Source organism: Panthera uncia (assembly GCF_023721935.1).
Source record: "Panthera uncia isolate 11264 chromosome B2 unlocalized genomic scaffold, Puncia_PCG_1.0 HiC_scaffold_24, whole genome shotgun sequence".
Taxonomy (NCBI): Eukaryota; Metazoa; Chordata; class Mammalia; order Carnivora; family Felidae; genus Panthera; species Panthera uncia.
The window spans coordinates 66,930,244-66,956,407 of NW_026057580.1; the positions used below are offsets into that span (position 1 = coordinate 66,930,244).

Here is a 26,164-nt window from a genome sequence, read left to right on the forward strand (position 1 = left end):
CCTTGTGTACTCTTTCTTTTCTCTCCAGCTGATTTCAGGCGGAGGGGATGCCCTCTGTATTCTTCCCCCATCTCTGTCCTCTCTCCACAAGCAAAAACAGCTCCCTGCCCTCTGTGCATTTCTCCCCCAGTTCACCTCTCCATGCTGTGTACCTGCTGAGTTCTCTGGTTCAGGTTGTGCAGATTGTTGTGTTAATCCTCAAATCAGTTTTCTAGGTGTGCAGGATGGTTTAGTGTTCATCTGGCTGTATTTCAGGGATGAGACATGCAAAAAAAAAAAAACCCTTCCATGCGGTTCCTCCATCTTGGGCCCTCCTCTAGTTTCTTAATATGATACCAAAAACGTGTATATCTGTTCAAAAGTCATTATTATGATTAGTTGGGACATTGGTATTTCTACTACAAGTATGAACAAAGGAAGGATGCCACCTATCACTTTTTAACATTGAACTACAGTAGAGACAGAAAGAGTATAAGAACAACTGGGAGGATAGGGAAGGGAACCAAGGAAAAAACACATATCTTGATTATAGGGATTCTCTGAGATTAGTCATACCACTCCTTTTTCAAGGTCATGTAAAAAGAAAATACCATAATATGGGAACAATAAGTAGAAAAGAGAGAAGTAAATATTAGGAAATTTCTGTTTTATATTCTTTAAAAATCAGGAAAATATAGACTGTATAATATAGAAGATCTAAGTGGAGAGAAGACAGATTGAATTGAAAACCTATTTACTCAGAAATTAGAAAATGAAATCACTAATGTTTAAGAAGTATGCACAAATAGAATAAAGAGAATATGATAAAGAAAAAAAAAGTGCGTGCCCTGGAGGAAAGAGGTCTTAATGTTTCTCAAAAAGAAATGTTTGAAATAAGAAAATTGATGATACCAATGAATTGAGTGTAAATAAATGTTTGTAGTTACTGCTTGCTTAGATATTTGTAAATTTTCTTCCCCTTGGAGAGAGAGTTTACTGATTCTGAGTGACAGCATCATAATTTGTGGTACTTACCACTGGGGAAATATACAGTCAAGTATTTTAGAATTTAAGGTATACTTTTCAAATAAGTATAAATAAGGTAAAAGAAAAAATATTTCTTAGAGCAAAAACTAGAAAGCAGAAGAAACAGAAAATAAGTATGCATAGAGCATGAAACAAGATCAAGCATGTCAACAGGAAATATCAATGGGATACATTTATCTATTAAAAACTAAAACTGATATGGCTGAGTTCCTAGCTCAAAGCCCTAAGCTTCTAGCCAAATGGCCTTCTTGCAGACAATAATAATAAATTCTGAATAAAATATATAACACAACTATTTGAAGGTCTTAGAGAGTGAAAAAATGTCAGGGAAGATAAGACTTAGAAGTAGGTCCAAAATTGGAGAGAATATCTTTCTTAATGGTTGTCACCTTTAGGGCAGGTAAAGTCAGTACTGCGCTGAATGACTGAAATTCTGATAGAAAACCCACAGTGTTTCTGGCCTGAAGAACCAGATGCAGAGTTTGGGGCTAGCATTACTGCAGAGAAATGAGAAGTGAATCCCAGAATGAACTAGATGGCTGTAGCTCTAAGTTCTGTGTATAAATCCTGCCCAAGTCTCTGATCTCTGAACCATACATTTGCAGAGTAGATCACAAACTTCCTAACTAAAGGTAGGGTCCTGAACTGAGATTTCTGTTTGTAGTTCGAGTCCATCTAAGGTAATTTCTTGCTAAAACAAAAATATTGACAGTCTTCAGAGAATGAAACAGAATCCACAAGGCCCAGAACACAATCTCAAAGTGAAGAATGAGTAAAGTATGACCCAAGAGAAAAAACAATCAACACAGACCAACCCCAATAGACTTTAAAGTAACAATCATAACAATAATTGTTAGAGAAATGAGTTAAAGAAGATATGTTCATAATGAATGAAGAGATAGGAAATCTCAGCAGAGAAATAGAAATCATAAAAAAGTTCTAAGTTTAAAATTTAGAATTAAAAAAGACAGTATCTTACATAAAAATTCACTTGATGAGCTTAATAGCAGATGGAAATAACTGAGCAGAGAGTCAGAGGACTTGAAATTATCCAATGTGAAGAATGGAGACCAAGTGATAGAAGAAAAGAAATAGAGCTTTAAGAATTTGTAGAACCATAACAAGCTTTAGAACATAGTTCTAATTGGAATCCCAGAAGGCAAGAAGAAAGAATGAGGCAGAAAAACTTTTGAAGATAATGATCACAAATTTCCTAATCTGTGGGAGACAAAAATCTACAGGTTCAAGAAACTCAGTGAAATTGAAGCGGAGGAAATACAAGAAAACACTGCTAGGCATATTGTAGTCAAACTGCTAAAAACCTAATGTAAAACAATCTAGAAGCATCCAGAGAAAAATAGCATATTAAATACAGGGGAACAATGATTAGCTTCTGATGACTTCCATTAGGAACTATGGAGGCCAGCAACCATGGAACTATGTCTTTATGCTAGGGGAAAAAACCCATCAACCTAGAGTTGTTTATGAAACAAAAATGTCCTTCAAGAATAAAGACAAATTATTGTCTACACCAAGATAAAAAAGTTTCTGTACAGCAAAGGAAACCATCAACAGAATGAGAAATCAATAAGAGAAGGTATTTGCAAATGATGTATCCAATAAGGGGCCAATATCCAAAATCTATAAAGAACATAAGAAACTGAACACCAAAATTCCAAATAATCCAATTAAAAAATGGGCAGAGGGCTGATAGACATTTTTCCAAGGAAGACATCCAGATAATCAATAGACACATGAAAGTATGTTCAATATCACTAATCATCAGTGAAATGCAAATCAAAACCACAATGAGATATCATCTTACACTTGTCAGAATGGCTAGTGTCAAGAAGACAAGAAATAGCAAGTGTTGGTGAGTATTTGCAACCTTTGTGCCCTGTTGGTGAGAATATATATTGGCATAACTACTGTGGAAAACAATATGGAGGTATCTCAAAAAATTAAAAATAAAAATAGCATATGATCCAGTAATTTCACTCCTGGGTATTTAGTGAAAGAAAATGAAAACACTTATTTGCAAAATTATATGCACCCTGATGTTCATTGCAGCAATATTTACAATAGCCAAGATATGGAAGCAGCCTAAGTGTCCTAAGTGTCCATTGATAGATGAATGGATAAAGATTTGGTGTGTATACACACACACACACACACACACAAACACACAAACACACACACACAATGGAATACTACTCAGCCATAAAAAAACCAAGATCTTGCCATTAGCGACAACATGAATGGACCTAGAGGGTGTTATGCTAAGTGAAAAAGTCAGACAGAAAAAGAAAAATATCTTGTGATTCCACTTGTATGTGGAATCTAAAAAAGAAAACAGAAAAAAACATAAATACAGAGAACAAACTGGTCGTTGCCAGAAGGGAGGATGGGCAAAATGGGTGAAGGGGAGTAAGAGGTATAGGCTTCCAGTTATAGAATGAATAAGTCATGGGAATGAAAGGTATGGCATAGAGAATATAGTCAATAGTATTGTAATCGTGTTATAGGTAACAGATGGTAGCTACGCTTGTGGTGAGCATAGCGTGATGTTTAGACTTGTAAAATCACTGTGTTGCACACCTGAAGTAATATAACATGGTGTGTCAACTATAGTTCAATTAAAAAAAGGAATAAAGACAAAATAAAGACGTTCTGATTAAAAAAAAAAGTAAAGAATTCATCACCATTGGGCCTGAACTATAAGATATTCTAAAAGAAGTTTCTCAGGTAGAAAGTAAATGATAATGGATGGACACTTGGATCCTTAAGAAGAAATGAAGAGCATCAGAAATTGTAAATATTGTGGTAAATATAACTAGCTTTTCTTCTTAATTTTTAAAAAATAGAAATAATTGGTTTTCATGCAATTATAATATTATCTTCTAGGGCTTATTATTATATGTAGATATGATGTCTATGATACCCATCCCATAAAGTGGGGAGTTTGGAGGTACTTATATTGATATAAGTTTTCTACACTTTTTTGTGAGGTGATACGATATTGATTCTGAGTATGAAAAGTTAAGGATATATATTATAGCCCATGGAACAAGAACAAAAATAAAGCCCAGTAGTCAGATGAAAAAGGAATTTAAAAATAAATTCAAATAATCTGAAAATGTCAGGAAAAAATGAACAGAAGAAGAAGAAACAGGGTGGATAAGAAGAAAACTAATAAAATCAAAGACCTAAATATTATGGATATACCCTTGCTTCCTTGCTGCTTGGTGGCATTGCTCACTTTTCCAGGGTGGTCTAGTGCCACTCTTATCTCTGTAAAGCTGTCTTTGAACCATGATAAACTGAATAGCTTTGTGCTCTGTGTATTATGTTTATACCTTCTGTCCCTTTTCACCTTGAATCATGGTTATGGTCTGGTTGTGTCTGTCAGCTGTGGTAAGTTGAACGGGTCACAACATGGTTCTGAAAAAGTCCACAAGTTTTAACGTCATTAAAGACCTTGACTCCTAGGTACGCCAATCACTGGCAGGAAATTCAACAAATTACCTGAAACTCTCAGTATCAGTTTCTTTATCTGTAAAAGGGAGGCAGAAATACCTGCTTTGTTGTGTTACTGTGATTTGCATACATTGCCAAGCGAATTGCCTGACTCCTAGTAAGTATTCTGTAAATCCTAGTTTATTTATTTATTTCATTTATCTTTTGTCTTTAGCACTCATTTCAGCATAGCTATATAGTAGGAATTCATGAATGTATGTTGAATATAAAATGATAATATACCATCCAATGGGAACAATTAATTAGCTGTATTATCAATGCATTTAGTAACTATTGCATCTCCAATTAGTTTTTTTTTTTTAAAGCTACATAGTTCTTGCTTCTTAAATGGTCTAAAGGGACCATTTTCTTTTAATCTATACTAAAATAAGAATCTCCTGGAAGGATAAATCAGATTGGTTCCATAAAGCCATGCACTTTTTTTGTGTTAATTTATAGGAACACTCCTTTTAATTATCTGTCCTAAATGTTTTCTTACTCTCAACAGATATGTACTTATATAAATAAGCATTATACCCTGTTACTTTTGACACTTGGAATTCTTTTTTAAGTTTTTATTTTAATTCCAGTTCATTAACGTACAGTGTTATATTAGTTTCAAGTATACAATATAGCGATATAATACTTACATACATCACCCAGTGCTCATCATGGCAAGTGCACTCCTTAATCCCCATCACCTATTTAGCCCATCCTTCACCACCTCCCTGCTGGTAACCATCAGTTTGTAATTAAGAGTCTGTTTCTTGATTTGTCTTTCTCTTTTTTTCCATTTGCTTGTTTTTTTTGTTTCTTAAATTCCACATTTGTCTAAAACCATGGTATTTGTCTTTCTCTGACTTATTTCACTTAACATTGTACTCACCAGCTCCATTCATGTCACTGCAAATGGCAAGGCTTCATTCTTTTTTATGGCTACATAATACTCCATTGTGTGTATATGCCACATCTTCTTTATCTATTCATCAATTAATTGTAAATAATGCTGCTATAAATACAGGGGAGCATGTATCCCTTTGAATTAGTGTTTTTGTATTCTTTCAGTAAATATCCAGTAGTGTGATTTCTGGTTTGGAGGGTAGTTCTATTTTTAACTTTTGGTGGAACCTCCATACTGTTTGCCACAGTGGTTGCACCAGTTTGCATTCCCTCAAACAGTGCATGAGGGTTCCTTTTTTTCCACATCCTAGCCAACACATGTTGTTTCTTGTGTTGTTGATTTTAGCCATTCTGACAGATGTGAGGTGCTATCTCACTGTACTTTTGATTTGCATTTCCCTGATGGTAAGTGATGGTGTATATCTTTTCATGTGTCTGTTGGCCATCTGAATGTCTTCTGTGGATAAATGTCTATTTGTGTCTTCTGCCCATTTTTTAATTGAATTATTTTTGGGGGGGGTGTTGAGTTGTATTAGTTCTTTATAGATTTTGGATACTAACCCTTTATCAGATGTGTCATTTGCAAATATCTTCTCCCATTCCTTAGGTTATCTCTTAGTTTTGTTGATTGTTTTCTTTGTTGTGCAGAAGCTTTTCATTTTGATGGAGTCCCAATAGTTTATTTTTGCTTTTGTTTCCCTTGTCTCAGGAGGCATATCTAGAAAAAAAGTTGATACAGCTGATGTCAAAGAAGTTACTGCTGTGTTCTTTGCTACAATTTTTATGGTTTCATGTCTCACATTTAGGTCTTTAATCCATTTTGAATTTTTTGTGTAAATGGTGTAAGAAAGTGGTCCAATTTCATTCTTTTGCATGTTGCTGTCCAGTTTTCCCAGCACCATTTGTTGAAGAGACTGTCTTTTTCCCACTGGATATTCTTTCCTGCTTTATTGAAGATTAATTGACCATATAGTTGTGGGTTTCTTTCTGGGTTTTCCATTGTCTTCTATTTAACTATGTGTATTTTTGCCAGTACCATGCTGTTTTGATTACTACAGCTTTGTAATATAACTTGAAGTCTGGAATTGTGATACCTGTAGCTTTTCTTTTCTTTTTCAAGATTTCTTTGCCTATTTGGGGTCTTTTGTGGTTCCATGCAAATTTTGGAATTGTTTGTTTCAGTTCTGTGAAAAATATTGGTGGTATTTTGATAGGGATTGCATTAAATGTGTAGATCACTTTGGGTAGTATAGACATTTTAACAATATTTGTTGTGCCAATTTGTAAGTATGGAATGTTTTTCCATTTCTTTGTGTCATTTCAATTTCTTTCATCAATGTTTCATAGTTTTCAGAGTATAGGTTTTTCACCTCTTTGGTGAGGTTTATTCCTAGGTATGTATCTTACTGTTTTTGGTATATTTATAAATGGGACTGTTTTCTTAATTTCTCTTCTGCCTCATTATTTGTGCGTATAAATGCAACAGATTTCTGTGTATTGATTTTGCATCCTGCGACCTTACTGAATTTATTTATCGGTTCCAGCATTTTTTTGGTGGGGTCTTTCAGGTTTTCTATGTAATGTCATCTGCAAATGATGAAAACCTTACTTCTTCCTTACCAATTGGATGCCTTTTATTTCTTTTTGTTTTTTGTGTGATTGCTGTGGCTAGGACTTCTAGTACTCTGTTAAAAGGTAGTGAGAGTGGACATCCTTGTCTTGTAGATCTTCAGGTAAAATCTCTTAGTTTTTTTCTGATTGAGGACGATGATAGCTCTGGGTTTTTTCCATATATGGCCTTTATTATGTTGAGGAATGTTCCCTTTGAACCTATTTTATTGAGGGTTTTTATCGTGAATGGATGTTCTACTTTGTCAAATGCTTTTTCTGCATCTATTGAAATGATCATATGGTTCTTATCCTTTCTCTTATTGATGTGATTGGTTTGCAAATATTAAACCACTCCTGCAACCTAGGAATAAATCCCACTTGATCATGGTGAATGATTTTTTTAATGCATTGTTGAATTTGTTTTGCTAGTATTTTATTGAGGATTTTTACATCTATTTTCATCAGATACATTGGCTTGTAGTTTTCTTTTTTTGTGATGTCTTTAACTGGATTTGGTATCAGGGTAATGCTGGTCTCATGGAATGAATTTGGAAGTTTCTTTCCTTTTCTAGTTTTTGGAATAGTTTGAGAATTATAGGTATTAACTCCTGTTTACATTTTTGGTAGAATTTACCTGTGAAACCTTCTGGTTCTGGACTTTTTGTTTGTTGGGAGTTTTTGATTACTTATTGAATTTCTTTTCTGGTTATAAGTCTGTTCAAATGTTCTATCTCTTCTAAGAATTTATCCATTTCTCCTAGGTTGTCCAATTTGTTGGCATATAGTTTTTCATAATATTCTCTTATAATTGTTTATATTTCTGTGGTGTTGGTTGTTATTTCTTCTGACTCGCTTGTGATTTTATTTGAGTCCTTTCTCTTTTTTTCTTGATAAATTTGGCTAGAGGTTTGTCAATTTTACTGATTTTTTGGTTTCATTGATCTGTTATATTGTTTTTAGTTCCATATCATTTATTTCTGCTCTAATCTTTATTATTACCTTCCTTCTCCTGGTTTTAGATTTTGTTTGTTGTTCTCTTTATAGCTCCTTTAGTTGCAAGCTTAGGTTGTTTATTTCAGATTTTTCTTCTCTTGATGTAGGCCTGTGTTGCTGTAAACTTCATTCTAATGACTGCTTTTGCTACATCCCAAAGATTTTGGACCATTGTGTTTTCATTTTCATTTGTTTCCATGTACTGTTTAAATTTTTCTTTGATTTCCTTGTTGACCCATTCATTGTTTAGTAGCATGTTATTTAACTTCCATGTATTTATCGTCTTTCCAGATTTTTTCTTGTGTCTAACTTCTACTTTTATAGCCTTGTGGTCAGAAAAGATTCATGGTATGATTTCAGTCTTCTTGAATTTGTTGAGGCTTATTTTATGAACTAAAATGAGATCTATTCTGGGGAATGTTCCATGTGCACTTGACTAGAATGTGTATTCTGTTTTCAGATGGAATGTTCTGATTATATCTGTTAAATTCACTTGGTCCAGTGTGTCATTCAAAGCCATTGTTTCCTTGTTGATTTTTTTGTGTAGATGATCTATTGATGTAAGTAGAGTGTTAAGTATTATTGTATTATTATTATTATCTATTAATTATTGTACTGTATTATTATTGATTAATTCTTTTATGCTTGTTACTGTAATTATGTTTATTATTAACTGTTTTATGTATTTGGGTCCTTGTATGTTGGGCACATAGATATTTACAATTGTTAGGTCTTGTTGGATCGTCCCTTGGTTAGTATATGGTGTTCTGTGTCTCCTATTACACTCTTTGTTTTAAAGTCTATTTTGTCCAATGTAAGCATTTTTACTCTGGTTTTCTTTTGATAACCATTTGCATGCTAGATGTTTCTCTGTCCCCTTACTTTTAATCTGCAAGTGTCTTTTGGTTTGAAATGGGTCTCATGTAGGCAACATATAGATGGGTCTTATTTTTTTTGTCCATTCTTTCACCCTGTGTCTTTTGATTGAGGCACTAAGACCATTTACATTCAAAGTAATTATTGATAGATATATATTTATTGTCATTTTATTATTTGTTTTGTGGTTGTTTGTAAAGATTTTCTCTGATCCTTGCCATTTTTTTCATGTTTTGCTGAATTGTTTAGTGATATGTTTGGATTTCTTTCTCTTTATTCTTTACATATTTATTCGTGGTTTTTGATCTATGGTTACCATTAGGTTTGTATATAACCTCTTCTGCGATGTTTGGATTTTTAAGGAAAATATCTGTATATCCATGTACATTAGATCCTTGTAATTACTTTAAAAATCCTCTTTGCATCTGTTTCATCTGTAAGTATTATTATAGTTATTCACTGTGGAGAATGTAGAGGTCCTTATAACCATTCTCAAAAAATGAATGTGCCATAATTCCAGTACACTCTCTTATATGACCAAGTGCTCACTTAACTGTGTTTAGAGGTCGTTAAAAAATCGTAGGCAAGAACTTCTGGTGAATTTTTAAACAGTATTTAGTAAACAATGACAAATGTTGATATAAATGTATCATAAAATCTTTATGTCTGGGAAAAATAATATTAAACGACTAGTATGAAAAAATTGGTAGCTAAATAACATTTCAGGAGATGGATCTATTGCATTGATAATTAGCATAATATTTGAATTGCAAAAAACTCTTCAATTTAATGAGTACAGCTCTTTTTCACTTAAGTGTCCTATAAAAACCTAAAGGTTTTCAAGCCAAATGAATTTTGTTTAGAATTCTGTTTAGAAAATACTTTTCAGAGCATAAAGTTTGAATTGTATATCTTTATAAACACAGATTTTTAAAAAGTTAACCCTTTTAAAAATTAACTCTTGAAGACTTACAGGTATTATTATTTGATTTTGCTGATGAGTGGAAACTTTTAATCAAGAATACTATAAGTGGGGCTTTACATCCTACTTTACAAGTGGGTACATTGTCATGGACCCACTAAAGGGTGCGCGCTTGTTAAGTTACAACTCAGAGCCTTATGTGTCCATAACAAAGATGTTATTCTGTAATACCAAAAGGTTACCTTAACATAGATAGACTTTCATTAGTGTGATATCTTAGTGTTAATTCTATAACATTGTGTTCTTCAGTATTCCCTTTGGTATTTTTCCCAATAAATTTTAGAAGAACTTATTAAGGTATAATATGCAATAATTGATACATATTTAAAGGATACAATTTATAAAATATTGGCATGTGTATACATCTGTGAAATCATCACCAAAGCCAATATAATGAACATTTCCATCACACTCAGAACTTTGCTCTCTCCCTTTTTTCATCTGTCCCGGTTGTCGCTGTCATCCTCCTTGCCCCTTCTCTAGGCAACCACTCATTTGCTTTTTGTTATTGTAGCTTTAATGTGCTTTTTCTAGAGTTTTGTATAAATGGAATCAAACAGTATGTACCCTTTTTTTTTAATGCCTGGCCTCTTACTCTGCATAATTATTTTGAGATTCATCTATTTTGTTGTATGAGTAGTTTATCCTTTTTATTGCTAAGTAGTATTTCTTTGTACAGAAATGCCACAGTCTGTTTATCCACTCACCTAGTGATGGACATTTGGATTGCTTCCAGTTTTTGGCCATTATAAATAAAGCTGAAGTTTTTAGCTTTTATGAGTAAAGCTGCTATAAACATTGAGTGTATTTAAAATTATTTTATTTTTTTAACCACTTAGTCATAATCATGGCTGTCAACCCTTATCATACAGCATTATTTTTATGCACCTTTCCCAGCAACTTGGTAATTAGGGAAGACTATGAAAATAGCTAATTTTATAACCCATTTTCTACATTTTAGCCATTTTACTCATTTGAGGTATTGACTATAGGAAAGGAAATCTCTCATTTTGAATGTTGAAATTCCAACAGTCTGGCCAGCATTATCTTACCTTTTATAATATCTCTAAATAAAAATATTAAATGTAACTGAATTAAAGGCTCTGGTCCTTAAGTAACCAAAGAACTTTGCAAATACTTTATACACTGTAATGGTATTGTGATGGATATTTTTCTAAAGAGAATAAATGTTTCCTAATGACCATGTTTTATTTCTATAAGCAAATGTGGCAGTTGAAGTCTGTCTCAGTTATCACATTTTCTATAAACAAGGAAATCTAGAAAGAACCCTATAATGCAATGTTTAAAAGAAAATTGAGACACATAGTCTAATTCATGAGTTTTATTATTGAGAAACTTTTTACTGTTCACATTTTTATACTTAAAAAAAATCTCATTACTTTAGATTTTACTTTTAAAAGGAATGTTTTATATACAATAAAAGTTCAATCTCTTGAATAAAATTCCAAGTCTTTTTTTAGAAGGGAAGAAAAAAGGAAGAATAAAATAAAATATGCAAAGTTTAAAATTTGTTGCCCCCTTTCACTTTTTTGCTCTTGACGGTATGTGTTTATGTGTGTGAATATGTGTCTAAACATACGTACACTGTGACACATGCATATATGAAAATTACCATTGTAAAGCACAAGATACGAGCAATTTATTATTTATAAATGCATTAAATTTATAGTCTATTGAGAATGGAATGTTAATTTTGGGGTAATTTCTTTTAAAGTAAAGTGGCCTTAGTGTTATTCACCTTTATGTTAAATATATAACTTTGATACAAATATATGCACAGCTCTGTCTGTTGATGTATTTTATTAAAAGGCTAATCTTGTCCTACATTTTTAATTATGTACTAAGAATTTTTACTATAGATTGAGATAGAAGACAATATAATTCCTTTACTAGTAAAATTCTATATTTTCAAATATTAAATACTTTTAAGTATATATCTTGTGTTGAGTTATTGACTTAGGAATATTTGTGATATCTTTGAAATTCTTTCATTGCTTTTTATTATACTTTAAAGCTAATTTGATTGAATGTCTTTTGATCTTCTTTCTGTAATTATTAATTTTTCTTCTTATTAAGAATGAATTTTGTGTAGTACCAGAATGGAAATCATTTTGGTTATTTTTCTTTTGCATGTTTATCTTTTTTATAAATAAAAGCTTTATTTCTCAGGCCAAAATATGAGTTAACATTGATTTTAGGCTATGTAAAATGCTAATATCAATTTTTTCTTTCAGATCTCTATAAAAATGGACTCCAGAGAGCTAACTTTGTACCATTCATTGCTGTTCTAAAGGTAAGGAAAATCACTTACTTGTGTTCACTGATTAATATCATATTGATTGATAATTAAGGGCTTTTATAGGATTGCCTATGGTCTTGCATTCAAGCAGAATTCATTTTGATATTAGATAGTTATAGTCAAAGACACTAAAGGAGAAAAGAATGTTTTTTATATAGTATTCATCAATGTGTACACAGGAGAAATTATAAAATATAGTCTAAATTATTGTCTAACTGAAACATTTGATAGTTTGCATTTATAAATTCTAATTTGAGGTTTGCTCATAAATATTATAGTGGAATATTTAACCTTACACATTGATTTCTGAAAAAAATGTTTAATGTTCTCTATTTCTTTAAGGTTAATGGTCTTTAACGTGTTTTCTCAGCTATTAAAGTTGCTATTCTAGAGTAGCATTATTACAAAAATATTCTAATATATTTAAATGTGATTGCCATCAAGTTATGAAATTATGTCAAGTTGAGGCACATAAATAGTTTAAATATTTGTGTGTATCATCACTGCATGGAGTTTGAAATAGTCTTCATTACAAGATGATTAAGAATAAAATAGCCTCTTTTTTCACTGTTAATTTAAATAAATTTTTATACAATTATTCAATAATTCTATATTTTACCAATACTTATTGAGAACCTACTATGTGCAAAGTGCTACTTTGGGCATGATGGGTAATGCAATCATGAAATAGGCTGTTCTTGCTTACAAGTCATTTATAATCTAGTTGGGCATATAGGACATACACAAATATCTATAATACAAAGCAAAATGAAGTACCAAAAACAGTACCAAAAATAAGCATATGTGCCAAAATATAACTCCCATAATTCTTAGGTACATAATTTTTCCCAGTCTATAGCAATATAACTGAAGAAGGGATGAGGTTGTATTATTTTTAAAAACCTAAAACCTCAAAAATTCTTATCAAGAAGGAGAAGTAAATCTATTTTTTTCTACAAGTATTCTAAAGATACAGTCAGATAGTCTTTTTCAAATTATTGGTACCAAACTTTATTCCCTGTGCTATACTTGGGAGAATTAAAACATCTTTTTCCTTGAGAAATTTTAAGTTCCCAGAGGTTTTTAATTTCTCTGAGATATTTATAGATGTAAGGAAAAGTACTCTTTGAAGATTTATGCTGTTAGTATTTTTTTCCCCTTTATATTCATGTTTTGCATTTGGGGGGAAAATAAATGTACAGTGTTTTCTTCATGCTGGGAATCCAAAGTAATTTGGTACATGTAGATACCAAAATATAAACAAGGAAGCTAAGAAAAATGGGTACTAAAAATAGTATCTTCATGTAGCATAAAATATACAAAATGTAAAGAGAGAAGGCTCACAGAATGAAACAAGTTAAAGGTTCTCAGGGAACTTTGTATGTATACTTTTTTTTTTTTTTTTTAACCACAAACCTTATTTTTTGGCCAGTAATTTGTCATACTTTAATATATAATAGCATTATTAATAAACAACTAAATTGGCCAGATTGGGTTTAATTTTTTCACTTTTTAACCCTCTCTCTCTCCATATATATATGTATATATATATATATATATGTATTGTATATATATATGTTTTGTATATATATATGTATTGTATATATATATATAGTATTTTTTTTGTGTGTGTGTGTGTGTGTATATATATATATATATATATATATATACATATATATATATATATATTTGTAGAGAGGAAGAAACCCAAAGAGATAAATTATCCAAATTTGAAATTGAACAAGAACTGAAATAAATAATGTACAATTTGAAATTGAACACAAACTAAAATTCCTAGGAAACTGAATATCTTATTGGATAAGAAAGTATTTAAAATGTCCCGTTTATTCAAGACTTTTCACATGTAACAAAACATCAGCCAGGTAAATATATGCTGTGGCTGGTTTCCCTGGAACTTTTTTGGTGGGCATATGAGGTTTCCTTTGTAAGGAAAGTTTGTTTCATATTTATTTAAATGACATTTCGTCTATTCACATATGCTAGTGTTACTCTTGCATTTTGACCCAGCTGAGAGAACTGTATAGCAGAAGTCAATCTTAAAACTAATAGAGAATCTTGGTTTAATAAAAAGAGACTATAAACCAGATAGAAATTTATTTGGGGAAAAAGTACAGTGTATATTCACTTTTTCTTTTATGTCCTCTCCTATAAACCAAGTGATAACAAATTGGTAATTCACTACAAGAACTTGTGATTTGTTGCTTGGAGTATTGCAAAAAAACAAGAGCCTATATAAGTTCTTAGTAAACAATAATATTTTTATAAGATAGTAGGAATGATGAGGAGGGCCAATATGCTGTTAAAAAACAAAATGTGGTATATTCATACAATGAATTATTGTTTTGCTATAAAAAAGGAATGCAAATTTTGACATTTGCTACATTACAGATGAACCTTGAGAACATACTAAGTGAGAGGAGTCAGAAACAAAAGGACAAATATTATATGATTCCACTTATATGATGTGCCTAGAAACGGCATATTCAGAGAAACAAAAGTAAAATAGAGGTTACAGGGGCTGAGAGGAGTGGGGAATGGGTAATTATTATTTCATGGGTAGAGTCTCTCTTTGGGATGATGAAAAGGTTCTGGAAATAGACATTAGTAATGGTTGTATAACATCATGAATGTACTTCATGCCATTGAATTGCACACTTAAAATGGTTAAAATGATAATGTTTTTGTTATGTATATTTTACCACAATTTATTTAAAAAAAGAAAAGAAAAAGCCATAGTACTGGAAAGGATATAGAAAATGTTTAGGTATATCTCCTCTAGGAAGCCCTCCTGGAGAACTCCTTCAAGCAAAGCAAGGCAAAACCAAAACAAAACAAAGCCTAACCCTTACATATAATTTCCACTGCCATTTAAGTGGGGAGGCTCCAGTTTTGCTCTTACTTGCATTTTCTTTGAATTTATCTTGCTCTTCATTTTCTAATTTACTGAGATTAATTTTTTTTAAATCTCTTTTCAACCTTCTTTCCTAACTGCATTTAAGGCTATTTATTTTCCCGTAAATAGCTGCATTCATTAAGTTTTTATATTTAGTATTTTCACTATTAAGTTCAAAGTATTTTCTAATTTCTATTGTGATTTCTTTTTTAACGCATGTGTTAGCTAGAAGTATGTTTTTTAATTTCCAAACAAGCATATGAAATTTCCTGTTGTTATTATTTTCTCAACAAATGCTTAATTGCGTTGTGGTGGGAGGATATGCTCCATGCAACTTAAATCCTTTAAAATTTGTTGAAATTTCCTTTATGGCCTAATATATGGCCAATTTTTATAAAAATATTCTTTGTATTCTCGAAAATAATGAGTACTCAACTACAGTTGTATGTGATAGTATATATAACACAGTACACCCATTAGATTGGAGTTGTTAATTGTGTTCAAATTCTTATTGTTTTTTCCCATCAATTATTATGAAGCTTATGGAAAACATCTCTCACTATGGTTATGAATCTATTTATTTCTCTGATAATTCTGTCATTGACCTTAACATATTTCGAGGCTGTAAGTTGCGTGCAGATTTAGAATGATTAAATATTGCTTGTGAATAGAACTTTTATAATGAATTTTTTTACTAAGTAGTGATACAAGCTTCTTTGTTGTTACAAGCATAGTCATAATTGTGGAAGTATTTTTGTCATATCTGCTTTCAATTGCACACGCATAGGGTAATTTTATCAGATAATTTTAACATCTCTGTCATCTTGATGTTTTTTTACAGTGTAAGATCTTCCTGGTTTTTGGTGTGAATGAATTTATCTAGTGATTGTCTTTTTATAGTGTGAGATCTTCCTGGTTTTTTGGTATGAATGAATTTCATTTGAAATTTGGACATTTTCATAATCTGTCATGAGACTTTGGATCTTATTTTTAAAATTTTTTTTATTGTGGTAAAGTATATATAACATAAAATTTACCATTCGAACCATTTTTAAGTGTACAATCAGTGCCGTTAAGTACATTTACATTGTTGGGCAACCATCATCACCACCTAGCTCTAGAACTTCGTCTTCCCAAACTGAAATTCTGTACTCATTAAATAATAACTCCCCATTCTCCTCTTCTCCCAACTCCTGGTAACCATCATTCTACTTACTATCTCCATGAATTTGCCATTTTAAGTACCTTATATAAATGGAGTCATATGATATTTGTTCTTTTGTGTCTGGGTTTTTTCACTTACATAATGTCTTCAGGGTTCATCCATGCTGTAGTATGTGTCATATTCCATTCCTTTTTAAGGAATAAGATTCCATTATACATATATACCACTGTTTGTTCATCTGTTCATCTATTGATGGACATTGGGTTGATTCTACCTTTTGGCTGTTGTGAATAATGCTGCTGTGAACACTTGTGTACTAATATTTGTCTGAGTCCTTTTAATTCTTCTGTGTGTAATCATTGTAGTTTTGATTCATGTTTCTCAAGTGATCAGTGACAAGTAGCATATTTTCGTGTGCTTATTGGCCATTTGTTTGTCATCTTTAAACTTGAGTTTTAGATGGCTTTTTGGGCACTATTCTAACAGAAGGATAGGCACTGTTTAATTATTGCTAGATATAGGGAGCAGTCCAGGTTCTTTATCAGCATCTATAGAGCAGGTACTCCTTGTTTCTGCTGGTGGAGAGGTTCCACTGACATCATCGGGGTAGGGAAGGCGGGGTGCTCATTATTGACTGGCAGGGATGAATGTTTCTTTTTTAAAAAAAATTTATTTATTTAAGTAATCTCTACACCCAACATGGAGCTCGAACTCACAACTCTGAGATCAAGAGTTGCACGCTCCACTGACTGAGCCAGCCAGGTGCCCCAGGGTTGAAAGTTTCAGTTCCCCACTTAGCCTTCTCTGATGTCACTGGCAGGAGTGTTGGGATGCCTCATTAACAGCCTTGTGAGAATGTACTTCTAGACTCCTCTCAGCCTTTGCTGGAAAGGGTGCAGGTGGCATCGGTTTTTTCCACTGTGGTGTTTGCCACAGTACAAGTTATTGTTGAAAAGTTTCTTCTTTGCTATGCTGCCATTTTCCTGGGTCCTCCCTTGTCCATGTCCATTGGCATTTCTGGGATGCTGGCTTCTTCAGTTCCAAGTCTGGAATACATGAATTGAACAGAAAAGCAGAGAACTCACCATTCTGTTGTTTCTCAGGTCTTGAGATCCCTACCTCTTTTTTGTTCTACTTTTTAGTATGTACCTATGTTTATTTTATATATGATCTCTAGGATTTTAAATTGTACATGTCAGGAGGGACAGAGAAACGATGTCTACTCCATCTTCCCAGAAGTAGAAGTCGTTTTATTAAATGTTCTTGTCTGCTAATTCCTTCATTTCTGTCATTTTGGTTTTGTTTCTGTGTTCTGATTTTAACCTCCCCGCCCCCCCGCCGGTTGTGAGTCCTCCTTTCCTGATTCTTGGCAAACTTAATAGTTTGTGATTGGATGATGAACATTGTGATGATTATATTGAGTGTTACTTCCTTTAAGGCTGTTGAATTTTATTTTGGCAAGTGGTTAAGTTGCTTGCAGATCAGCTTTATCCTTCCGAGGCTTTTTAATTAATGTTTATTTATTTTGAGAGAGAGAGAGAGCACGCAAGTGGGAAAGGGGCAGAGAAGGAGAAAGAGAGAATCCAAGCAGGCTCCGCACTGCCAGCACAGAGCCTAATGCAGGGCTTTATCCCACAAACCTGTGAGATCATGAGCTGAGCTGAAATCAAGAGTGGGACACTTAACCAACTGAGCCACCCTGGGTGCCCCTTGAGGCTTGTTTCTAAGCTTTGATAGTATGTCTCAAGTAGCCTTTACTCTAAGACTATTTTACTCTTTCTTCTAAATGTGACCCTTCTAGAGCCTCTACTGAATCCCCTTAGTGTCACCAACTTCTCTCTACTCTGTCTGTTCAGAATGCTTGTATCTCCCAGCTTTGGGTGGATTGTTCTTTCCCCAGTCTTGTGAAGTTTCACCTTATGCACGTGCAATTTAATATTCAGCCAAAGATTACAGACATTCTCTATGCAGATATTCTAGAGCTCTGTCTCTGCATAGCTTCCTCTTTTACTGAACTCTGCCATGCAAATCCCAACTGCCTCAACTTCCTAGAGCTCTGATCACTGTCTCCTCAACTGATTTAGACTGCTGTGCTGCAGTCTAGAAATTGCCTCTGACAGAAAGCCATGGGAAGTGTAATGCTTGCTTAACTGGTTTATTTCCCACATCTCAGGGATTGTGTCTTTTGCTACTCATTGTATTATGTCTGGTAGTAGAGGTTTTAAATGTTTTGTCCAGTGTTTTAGTGCTTAATGGCAGGAAGGCAAAATTGACTTCTAAATACTCTGCTTTGGCCAAAAGGAGAAGTCTCTTAGTTTTTTTTTTTATTGAACTATAATTAAAATTTACCATTATATTAGCTTCAGATGAAGCTAATCAACATATTGATTCAACAATTCTGTCTATATATTACTCACTGTTCACCACAGTAAGTGTAGTCACCATCTGTCACCAAACATTATTGACTATGTTCCTTATGCCGTACTTCTCATCTTTGTAACTTGTTTTATAACTAGAAATTGTACCTCTTTTTAAAAAATTTTTATTTATTTTATCTTTTCAAATTTAAATACAAGTTAGTTAACATATAATGTAATAATGAAATTCAGGAATAGAATTTACTGATTCATCACTTACATATAACATGCAGTGTTCATTCCAACAAGTGCCCTCCTTAATGCCCCTCGGCCATTTAGCCCATCCCTCTGCCAAACACCCCACCAGCAACCCTCAGTTTGTTCTCTGTATTTAAGAGTCTCTTATGGTTTGTTTCGCTATTTTTCTTATTTTTACTTCCCTTCCCCTATGGTCATCTGTTTTGTTTCTTAAATTCCACATGAAAGAAGTCATATGGTATTTGTCTTTCTCTGACCGACTTATTTTGCTTAGCATAATACTCTAGTTCCATCCACATTGTTGCAAATGGTAAGATTTCGTTCTTTTTGATCACTGAGTAATATTCCGTTGTATGTATGTGTGTGTGTATGTATGTGTATATGTATGTATGTATATATGTGTATATATACATATATATATATACACATGTATGTATATGTGTGTGTGTGTATATATATATATATGCACACACACACACACACACACACACACACACCACATCTTTATCCATTCCTCGGTCAATTGACGTTTGGGCTTTTACCATACTTTGGCTGTTGTTGATAGTCGTGCTATGAACATTGGGGTGCTTGTGCCCTTTTGAATCAGCACTCCTGTATCCTTTGGATAAATACCTAGTAGTGCAATTGCTGGGTCGTAGGGTAGTTCTATTTTTAATTTTTTGAGGAACTTCCAAATTATTTTCCAGAGGGGCTGCACCAGTTTGCATTCCCATCAGGTGCAAAAGGGTTCCTCTTTTCTGCATCCTCGCCAATGTCTACTGTTGCCTGAGTTGTTAATTTTAGCCATTCTGACAGATGTGAGGTGGTATCTCTTTGTGGTTTTGATTTCTCTTTCCCTGATGATGAGTGATGTTGAGCATTTTTTCATGTGTCAGTTAGCCATCTGGATGTCTTCTTTGGAGAAGTGTCTATTCATGTCTTTTGCCCATTTCTTCACTGGATTGTTTTTTGGATATTGAGTTTGATAAGTTCTTTATAGATTTTGGATACTAACTCTTTATCTGATGTCTTTTGTAAATATCTTCTCCCATTCCATTGTTTGCCTTTTAGTTTTGCTGGTTTTTTCCTTTGCCGTGCAGAAGTCTTTTATCTTGATGAGGTCCAGTAGTTCATTTTTGCTTTTGTTTTCCTTGCCTCTGGATACATGTCAAATAAGTTGCTGTGGCTGTGGTCAAAGAGGTTGTTGCCTGTTTTCTCTTCTAGGATTTTGACAGTTTCCTGTCTTACATTTAGGCCTTTTATCCATTTTGAGTTTATTTTTGTGTATGGTGTAAGAAAGTGGTCCAGGTTCATTCTTCACATGGCTGTCCAGTTTTCCCAATACTGTTTGCTGAAGAGACTGTCTTTTTTTCTACTGGATATTCTTTCCTGCTTTGTCAGAGATTAGTTGTCTATATGTTTATGGGTCCATTTCTGGGTTTTCTGTTCTGTTCCATTGATCTATGTGTCTGTTTTTGTGCCAGTACTATACTGTCTTGATGATTACAGGTTTGTAATACAGCTTAAAGCCCGGAATTGTGATGCTTCCAGCTTTGGTTTTCTTTTCAACATTACTTTGGCTATTCGGGGTCTTTTCTGATTCCATACGGAAATTTGTACCTCTTAATCGTCTTTATCTATTTCACCTGCCAAGAACCATCAGTTTGTTCTCTGTATTTAGGAGTCTGTTTAATTTTTGTTTCTTTATTCATTTGTCTTTTAGATTACATGTATAAGTGAAATTATATGGTATTTGTCTTTCTCTGACTTATTTCACTTAGCATAATGAAGGTCCGTCCATATTGTTGCAAATGGTGAGATTTCATTCTTTTTTTTTCTGGCTGAGTAATATTCCATTGTGTACATCTACCACATCTTCTTTATCCATTCATCTATTGAAGGACATTTGAGTTGCTTCCATATCTTGGCTATTGTAAATAATGCTGCAGTGAACACAGGGCTGCATATCTTTTTGAATGAATGTTTTTGTTTTCTTTTGGTAAATAGCCAGTAGTGGGATTACTGAATAGTAGTATGCTATTTCTATTTTTAATTTTTTGAGGAAACTCCATACTGTTTTCCATAGTGGCTACACCAATTTACATTCCTGTCAGCAAGATTCCTTTTTCTCCACATCCTTGCCAATATTTTTCCTTCTTTCCTTCCTTCCTTCCTTCCTTCCTCTCCCTCTCTTTCTTTTCTTTTGTAGGCTCCATGCTCAACATGTGGCTTAAACTCCTGACCCTGAGATTAAGAGTCACGTGTTCTACCAACTGAGCAACCTGGCCAGGCATCCGAGTTATTTCTTGTGTTTTTGATTCTAGCCATTCTGACAAGTTGTAAGGTGATGTCTCATTGTGGTTTTGAATTACATTTTTCTGATGATGAGTGATATTGAGCAGTCTGTTGCCTGTCTGTATGTCTTCTTTGGAAAAATGTCTTTTCAGGTCCTCTCTCCATCTTTTAATCAGATTACATGGGGCTTTTTGGTTTTGAGTCATATAAATTCTTTATATATTTTGGATATTAACCTCTTATCAGATAAGTCATTTGCAAATTATCTTTTCCCATTTAGTAGGTTGCCTTTTCACTTTTTAATGGTTTCCATCATCTTAGCTTTTAATTGTAAAGAAGAAGACAGGATATTTTGTAATTTAGGAGCTCAGAGCCATATTTTTTTTTTTTTACAGATACTTTAGAAATATAAAATAGGATAACTTTTTTAAAAAACTTTTTTATTTACTTATTTTGAGGGAAACACAGATATCGTGAAAGGGGGAGGGGCAGAGAGCGAAGGAGAGAGAATCCCAAGCAGGCTCTGCACTGCCAGTGTAGAGCCTGACATGGGGCTTGAACTCATGCAAATGTGAAATCGTGACCTGAGCTGAAACCAAGAGTTGGATACAGAACTGACCAAGTCACCCAGGTGCCTCAGGATAACTATTTTTAAGAAGCAGTGATGGGAACATCTTTCCCATCTTTAGAGGAATCATTAAGTAAATGATGGTACAGTCACATGAGGGGATATTATAGTATACTTACTTGGAATGATATTTTTAAAAAGATTTTAATAATGTATAATAATGTTCACAGATAATTTGAGTGAAAAAATATGATGCAAGAGTATATCCAGTACTCTTAACTGTGAAAGTAATGTACATGTACATGAATAGAAAACTACTAGAAATAAATACCTCAAAATATAGCTAGAACTTATTTCTGAAGAGTTAGATTATAGATGATTTACATTTTCTCTGTTAGACTTTTCTAAGATTTCTTTTTTTAAAAAATGTTTATTTATTTTGAGAGAGAAAGAGAGTGAGCAGGGGAGGGGCAGAGAGAGAGGGAGACAGAGAATCCCAAGCAGGCTCTGCTCTGTCATTGCAGAGCCTGATGTGGGGCTTGAACCCACAAACCATGAGATCATGACCTGAGCTGAAATCAAGAGTTGAACACTTAACTGACTGAGCCACCCAGGCATCCCTTACTTTTCTAAGAATTCTAACATTAGACTTTTCTGGAATGATCTTGTATTATTTTTTGTTTATTTTTCTTTTTCATATTCTTAAAATTTATTTTGAGATAGAGATAGAGAGAGTGTGAGTGGGGGAGGGGCAGAGAGGTAGGGAGAGAGAATCCTAAGCAGACTCTGCACTGTTAGCACAGACCTTGATGCAGGGCTTGAATTTATGAACATGAGATCCTGAGCTGAGCTGAATTCAGATACTTAACCGACTGAACCCCCCCCCAGGTGCCCCTTGTATTATTTTTTATAATAAAACCCATTCTTTTAGCAGGTAAATTTTTGTCTACCCTTCTTAGGAAGTTGGCAGATCTGGGTAGGATTATTCACATTCAGGGTTAAGGAATTAGCAAAAAGCAAAATGGAATGAACATAGGTCCTATGTACAGAGGCTATTATTAAAAGAGTGAAATGGTGGGCATAGGAAGGAAGCAGCAGGAACAAACAGGAGAGGTAGACACGCACTAATAAGTAAAAGCACATGAAGAATATACTTTGGAAGAACTACCTAAGGAAACGGGAGACGTTTGTAGATAAAACTATATGTATATATATACACACACACACATATATATATATATATATATATATATATATAGAGAGAGAGAGAGAGAGAGAGAGAGAGAGAGAGAGACAGAGTGGGGTAGGGGCAGAGAGAGAGGGAGACAGAATCCGAAGCAGGCTCCAGGCTCTGAGCTAGCTGTTAGCACAGAGCCCGATTCAGGGCTCGAACTCACAAACCGCGAGATCATGACCTGAGCCGAAGTCAGACACTTAAACTGACTGAGGCACCCAGGCGCCCCATAACTTTACTATATTTTAAAAGAAATTATAAAGAAGTTATGGGTACCAGTGAAATAAGAGGACAGGTAAAGTAGCTGCAAGATTAGATGGAAAGTGAGGTGGCAGAGCTAAGAAAATAGAGTGAGGGTAGACACATTAAAAAAGTGAAAAGCATCTTAGGAAAAACAAGTTAAAGGATTGAAACTGCTAAAAATAAAATTAGTGATAAATAGACTCAACTTATGGAAAAGTCACACAAAGTGTAGCTAGAATAGTCAGAGATAAAACAATTACAGTGAAAATGCTAGACATGGAAAGCAGACAACAGATCAATCATTCACATAATTCATATTTCTGAAAGAGAAAAATAAAGATAAAATAGAGGGGTAATATATTTTTCTGATGCATAACTGAATTTCAAGGATAAAGAAAGAGTCATACAGTTAAATAGAAGAAAAGTTGGGGAGCTGGGTGACTCAGTGGTTTGGGCATCTGACTCTTGATTTTGGCTCATTTTATGATCTGGTAGTCATGAGATTGAGCCCTGCAACAGGCCTGCTTGGAATTCTCTCTCTCTCTCTCTCTCTCTCTCTCTCTCTTTCTCCCTCTCTCCCTTTCTCTCTCCTTCTCTCTCCCTCTCTCCATCCCTCTGTCCCTCTTCCCTGCTCTCTCTCTCAAAATAAATAAATGAACATTAAAAAAAAAAAGATGTGCCTTCTTGTTAGCCAAGCTGTCACGAAAATTTAAGCCTGCAGATACATATTTTTGGATATGTGGTATCGTAGGATTTATAGAACTCATGAAACTTCTTGAACAAACTACTTTAAGTCAGAATTAATAACTTTTAAATGGAGATATTAGAGTAATAAAACATTGGTGGTGGTCATTGAATCTGGTTAAATATTGTCTTTTTTATGGTCTGTAAGTCAGTAAAATTTTCTTTGTGTCAGGTGGGAACTTCTGTAATTGAGTTAACTATAGAATGCCAAAGAATATAGAAAAGGGGCCACAACCCACACCAGCAGTTTGAGTGGAGTAGATGGTACATGTCAGGAGTATTTCCAAAGAACAAGTGATACTTAAATTGAAACTTAGAAATCAAATAAAAATTACCAGGCATAGTGGGAAAGGGCATTCATCATGGAGGAAAAAACCACATGGAAAAGAAACACAAGCATGAGAATTACAGATTAAAAATTTTGTGATTAGTAATTCTTTGAGATTTTTATAACATAACAACTATTACATTCTTCTGTTTGCTTGAAAGTTGGAAATTAATTAATTAATTTTTGAGGGCGGGGAGGAATAGATGGAAAGAGAATCTTAAGCAGGCTCCACACCCAGTGCAGAGCCCGACGTGGGGCTCCATCTCATGACCCTGGGATCATGACCTGAGCCAAAATCAATGTGAGTTGGCCACTTAACCGACCTGAGCCACCCAAGCACCCACTTGCAAATGTATTTAAAAGTCAGATCCCCACCCCCACCCCCATAAAAGAATATGTATTGCATGTAGGGTAGTTCCTTGTTACCCACAGTTTGACTTGCTACAGTTTCAATTACCTGAGGATCCCCCTTGGTCTGGAAGCAGATGATCCTCCTTCTGACCTGTTGTCAGAGGTCAATAGTAACCTAACACCACGTCACATTGCCTTTGTCACTCACTTACTTCATCGTATCATGTAGGCATTTTATTATCTCACTTCACAAGAAGGATGAATATAGTACAATAAGATATTTTGAGAGAGAGACCATAACCACATAATGTTCATTACAGTATATTGTTGTAAATCGCTTACTATGTCTAATTTATAATTTAAACTTTATCTTAGGTATGTATGTATGTGTGTGTGTGTGTGTGTGTATAAAACATAGGATATATAGGGTTCAGTACTATCTGCAGTTTTAGGCATCTTGGACTGTATCCATCACAGATAAGGGGGTGGGGGGAGACTACTGTAAATTAAAAAAAAATTTAGTATGTAACATTCCCTTATGTATATTAAAGATGGTTAATACTATGATTATTGTGCATGCTTCAAACTTGAAACTCCTTGCTTACTATATAACACAATGTCCTGATTTTGCTGATTTAGTCTTAAAGAATCTTTGTTGTGATTTTAATAAAACGGAAGTAATTCTTCTAAGTATATAAACATATAATTGTGAAAGCATATGTTGGTATCTACATAGCACTATTCTGTGAAATTAAGTATCTTAGTTCCACACTGCAGTATTTTAGACTGTGATAAACTATACCAGGGATTGTTAAACTATAGCCAGTGGCCAAATCCACTCTGCCACCTGTTTTTGTAAATAAGATTTTATTGAAAAACTTCATGCTTATTCATTTATGTATTGTCTGTGACTGTTTTCACAGTACAGTGGCAGAGTTAAGTAGCTGTGGCACTTACGGCCTTCAAATTAAAATATTTACTATCTGCTTTTAACAGAAAGTTTTCTTATCCCTGATTTATACAACATGCAAAGGAAAGAGAGATAAGTGTTTAAAATAACATATGTATATAGCACTTTTTTTCTGTGAAGAGTGACTTTTTTATGTGGTGGAAATCCTGTGTCAGCATAGATTCATTTTTAAATCTTGCAGAAAGTGTCATTTTAAGAATTTGCTGTATAAATGGTTGATAGAAGGGAGGAAGCTTCTGGTGAACCAAAAGACGAGACAGTGGCTCAGTATCAATTTCAAGTAATTTGATAAGTTGAGAAATACCAGTTTTGTTAGGATCAACTTTCTTAGAAATATATTCAATTTTTACATTTAAGAAAATAATATCTTAAATGCGCATTCATTGTATAATATACATTGAACATAATTTTGTGTTGTAAACATTATTTAAATCATTGTGGTTGAGGGGTGCCTGGGCGGTTCAGTCGGTTAAGTGTCCGACTCTTGATTTTGGCTCAGATCATGATCTCACT

At 33.7% G+C, this 26,164-nt stretch overlaps 1 protein-coding gene across 3 annotated transcripts in view; it reads left to right on the forward strand.

Annotated features, from left to right (window-relative positions):
- Positions 1–26,164, forward strand: part of AFG1L (AFG1 like ATPase) — a 195,972-nt gene that overhangs the window by 91,167 nt on the left and 78,641 nt on the right. For all 3 annotated transcript variants that reach the window (XM_049654104.1, XM_049654106.1, XM_049654107.1), the window contains one exon: positions 12,160–12,218. In XM_049654104.1, the coding sequence (XP_049510061.1) occupies positions 12,160–12,218 (59 nt within the window). The remainder of the gene's footprint in view (positions 1–12,159; positions 12,219–26,164) is intronic.